Genomic DNA, 4,676 nt, shown 5'->3' on the forward strand with positions numbered 1-4,676 from the left:
GTTGTTAATCTTTGTATTTGCCCACATAGCAATGGTACGCAACTGACTAATAAACCATTTTACACAATCCGGGCCCCGATACAAAAAAAACTTAGAGAGTGAATCGTCATAAGCACACTTGAAATAAAACGCAATGCTATGAGGTATATGCTTTTGAAATGGGTTAGTGTTTTTCCCCACACCGCAAGAATTGTCACACTTTACCAAAATGCTTTCTATATCAGCATAAATCACAAACGGTACTTTTTCCTTATTCGAATAGTGAGAAAACTGCACAATTTTTTCAGATTCAACGGGCAATCTTAGTGCACATTTATTTATTTGATGGCAGCGGACGGTATGCTTTTCCAGTATGTGCTTCGAAGAGAAATGATTTAAGCATATGTGACAGAAAAATTTGGAATGCTCCCTATTTGATAGTTGCGACGACAATAGGCGAGAGAGATTTTTTATCCAAGCAAAATGGTACGATCTATTACTATCGGTTCGAGTAATGCCATTTTCGGATGACAAGACTAACAAATTGATCGGGTTGGCTCCATTTGCATGATTTCTACTCAACATGAAAGGCAGTACGTTTCTCTTCTCTATGCAGTATAAGTTAATAGCGAGATTATTCAACTTTTCAAACTTCTTTATATCGGTTACTTTAATTGGGAATTGAATAGATCCACGATTCAGAACCGCATCGAAGTGGGGATAGCTACTAGTTCGGTTGGGATTCGATTGCGCCGGATAAAGAGCCGAGACAATTGACCACAGGAAACAACACTTATCGTTATTTTTAACATTCACTACGGCTCTCTTATAAGCTATAAACCGAGGGAGATTAATATATGTGGAAAAGCGTCCCCCCCTAATGGGAACATATTTATTTATGTTTACCTTTAAATACAAAACCTCCCTTAACGCCCACCCCGAATTACATTCTTCGAAACCCCCAAGCTTTGTCTGCAATGGATGATACACCTCTCTTAGATACCACTCTCCGAGATTAGTGCCAATGTCAAGAACCGAATTTTTTGTGGCAAAAGTTTTTATATTGACGTCAAGATTGTTGGGGTTTACAAAGTCACAAGAAAGAGACACATTAACTTTCAACATACTTTGCCTTAACATGGGCCGAATTTTCCGTACAACATTGCCGAATGCTTTCTCTAAGAAAATTAAAGGGTCTTTGAAACCGGTATTTACAATAATACCAGTAAGTAATCTACCTTGAAAGCAAGAATTTAAGGTTTGCCAAATTAGGACTGGCGAATTACGATCACTAGTAGAAGGAGCAGGCGTATGACTTATTCCACAACCGCTTTTTCTCGAAACATCTTTCAATTGTTCGCGTAATGTAACTAAATAGTATCTCAATATAGCCAAATTACTTTCTAGCGTAATGGGATTTTCACTACGACTATCTAAATGAATGTTGTTATCGATAGCATTTCGTAGCAAAGAAATGTTTTCCCTTATTATCGAAATGTGCTTTACAAATTCAGACTTATGTTTTAATAATGCAACAGCTTTTCGGGTTGTCTTAACTATATCACTGCTAAGTCTTGCCAGGGATGTAGACTCCATTGTAATTAGTAGGTACTTACTGTAACTTTAACTCAAGACTGTTAAAATTTACGCCGGATTGAACTCTCCACAGTCACCTTGCGTGTTGATAGTGTTGAACTCGTACTCTCGAAAATCTCCACGAGTGGAAAGGTGAAGGTGTAAGTAACCAAATTAAGGGCAATTATCGCCTTATATAGACAAAGTGTTCAAGGTCACCTTTTGCGCAAGACTGTAAGCAACTAGTAGGTGTTCAAAAGCTGACAATGCAGTTATTTGATTCCGGAAATCATACGATGTGTTGTTCTCACTTATTAAATATATCCCTCTTTAGTATTTTGCAAACGATAACAGAGAGTTTGTAATAGTAGAAATTTCCTTCCGTTTGTCAGTTCTATCGTCGTCGCGCAACAGAATTAACACAATTACAATGTCGTCACGTAAATCCAAACTATCATTGAAAAAACCGGCACCAACTAACATTCTACAGAACATGTTAGAAAGCAACAAAGTGGGGAACAGTAGTACTTGCACCGATAATAATCTGTTCCCCCACTCGCCGAAAAAAGTGGTACCCGGTAACAATAAACCGTTCCCGGCGGCGCCGTTTATGGATGGTGACCAATGTAGTGTCATCACCATCCATTCGGATAATTCAACAGTCCAGTAAGTATCATTAATTGTGCCCTTGATTTTATGTAGCAATGATAATTTGTTATAGAACTCCTGCCAACCTGTGGGAGAATTTTGATGTGGAATTAGTGATGGCCCAATTAGACGGAGGTGACGCTGCGGACCATTTATACTCCAGCGAACGGTTAGTATAAAAGTTTATGTTTAATAATAATAATAATAATTAATGTTGGAAAGTACATGTTTCAAGAACACACCTATTTCTTTGTAGAGTTGTCCCAACGCCACATTTGTCAGAGCAGCAGAAGTCGCCCACTCCACCACCAGAATTTCGAGCTCCTCTTCCACCTCTAGAGCAGGCCGGAAAGTCCGAAGACGAACCGGTCGATCCCAGGGTGTGTGCGAAGAGACGGTAAGTTGTTAAAAAAAATGAAATCGAATATAACTAAAAATTTGTTTCATCGTTACAGGCGCAAATGTGGCGAGAAAAATTTAGAAGCCCTGCTGAAAATTCAAGGGCAGGAGGCGGGGTACACACCTGAGATGCCGTCCACTTCGGCGGTTCCAATTCCTGCAGCGCGGGAGATTGCTTCCCAGGCGCACCAACTTCTGCAGAAAATGCTGCAGAAGTATGCCATCCAACTGCAAGAAACGCAGGACAAAACCTCTCAATTGGAACGTCAAGTGGAGGCGTCCCGGATGGAGGAAAGAAAAATTGAAGGGGACATGCGGTACATTTTAAGCTTTGTTAATTTTTGTGGTAGGAAATAGTCTATATATAGTTGTAATAAATTAAATTGTTGTAAGATAGTTTTAATAAATAAAAGGTTGTAAGATAATTGTCGTTTACATTGAACAAAAAAAAATTGTTCACATCACCTGCTAATAAAGAAATGTGACATTGGAAAAAGAATGCAACCAAAAGTGCATAACGTAGTGTGATTAGTTGCATAAGTGTAACTTTGCACAATGCAATGGGTTAAGTAGATATGTAAAGTGAGTTGCATTATAATGGAAAAGCGTGTGTAGTAAGTAAAGGTGGACGTCGATAGAGAATAAGATGTACGTCCGTAAGTAGCGAAAGAGATGCAAAACGAGTTGATATGGTATGGTACGTTACCCAGGGGTGGTGGGGGTAGAGGGGAAGGGTAAACAATAAGTTCAAAAATTTTGCGCTCCTGGAATTTTTAAATTTGTCGTGGGTTCTATGCAGTTTAAAAATTTTTCTCAAAGGCAAATGCATTTTATAAGAAGTGTTTTATCTATTGGAAGTATAATTTTCCAAAAATTTCAATGCATTAACCGCAAAATGAGGTCCTCTACATATTACCGAAAAGTGCCGTGAAAATTTAATTTGTACTTACACATTTGCACTTAAGAAAAGCTACATTTACGTATTTTGGAATTTTTAAACTGATAAATACACCCAAAACAATTTTTTCACGAATAACGGTAGTAAAATTCAAAGCGCGTTTCCGCAGCTGACCAAAGAATGAACTTCGTTCCCGCGCGCCGGATATGCAGTTGCGGGTTGAATATCTTTTTATCGCGCGTTTAAATTCTGTGCGATGCACTTTTTCTATGCATAATCTTTTCTAGGTACGATGTTATAGAAATTAGGTCAAACAAATACGTGTGCATGAGACAATTTCACGCTTAATATTTTTTAGGGAAAACGCAACATGAAAAATTGCACATATTTGATTCGGGTTCATTTACAATAACGTCGCCGCATTTTTTCGTTATGTATTTAATAATAACGATTATCATAGATGTGTTAGTGCCAAAAACATTGCATTCGTAGGTAATTCGACGTTTTAAGAATAGCTAATTAGTTGTAGATGCAAATTAATGCGCACCATTGGAAGTGCAGTAGATGCGCGTTTTATTCATTTTGCTTTACGAGAAGTTCCTAGAGCTAAAATTAATAATTCCCATTGAGCGTAAAATGCCTATTATTTGCGTTTTATGTCTATTTAAATGTACGCCTCACCTACATGATTAATTAGGATGTCATTTATATTAAAGGTTTTTGGTATAAAATTTTATAATCGATCAATCGAACACATAATCAATTAGAAATTATGATTTGCATTCGAATGCATAAGAAACTGGCCTTTGTATTTAATATTTTTATTATTTGCTAGGGTAAATGGACCAGTTCACTTGTCAAGTAAAATAAGAAATACAATGTATACAAATCTTTATTTTCCTCTATCAATAAGTACGTCAAGTAGGTACATTTAGGTTCATTTAAGCGACGCGTCGTAATTCATAATTCTTGCTTATTAGCTTGAACACACTTAATTTTTTCGGCATTCTCCTGTATTGCGCGTTGGACTTCTTGGCTTTAGTTGTATTTTATTCAATTTTCGCTGTACATCTAGCACTTCTAAATCCCACTTCAACTTTTTAATTTTTCTTAGTAAATCGTCTATTCCTTGTCTCTGTCTGCTCACTTTCGCAGTTATCCTATTTACTTTTGACTT

At 37.2% G+C, this 4,676-nt stretch overlaps 1 protein-coding gene across 1 annotated transcript; it reads left to right on the forward strand.

Annotated features, from left to right (window-relative positions):
* Positions 1-1,854: 1,854 nt before the first annotated feature.
* LOC116175136 lies at positions 1,855-3,041 on the forward strand. Its single transcript, XM_031493245.1, has 4 exons — positions 1,855-2,220; positions 2,276-2,371; positions 2,459-2,599; positions 2,658-3,041. The coding sequence occupies exons 1-4, from the start codon at positions 1,985-1,987 to the stop codon at positions 2,956-2,958; spliced, it is 774 nt and encodes a 257-aa protein (XP_031349105.1). The 5' UTR covers positions 1,855-1,984; the 3' UTR covers positions 2,959-3,041.
* Positions 3,042-4,676: the final 1,635 nt, after the last annotated feature.

The sequence above is a fragment of the Photinus pyralis genome, unplaced genomic scaffold (genome assembly GCF_008802855.1).
Source record: "Photinus pyralis isolate 1611_PpyrPB1 unplaced genomic scaffold, Ppyr1.3 Ppyr1.4_LG6, whole genome shotgun sequence".
Classification (NCBI taxonomy): domain Eukaryota; kingdom Metazoa; phylum Arthropoda; class Insecta; order Coleoptera; family Lampyridae; genus Photinus; species Photinus pyralis.

Excerpts from the sequence above, each read along its gene's own strand:
- LOC116175136 (XM_031493245.1), top strand. The coding sequence starts at position 1,985 with ATGTCGTCACGTAAATCCAAACTATCATTGAAAAAACCGGCACCAACT. Across the intron at positions 2,221-2,275 it reads TCGGATAATTCAACAGTCCA|AACTCCTGCCAACCTGTGGG; the intron begins GTAAGTATCATT and ends AATTTGTTATAG. Across the intron at positions 2,600-2,657 it reads AGGGTGTGTGCGAAGAGACG|GCGCAAATGTGGCGAGAAAA; the intron begins GTAAGTTGTTAA and ends TCATCGTTACAG.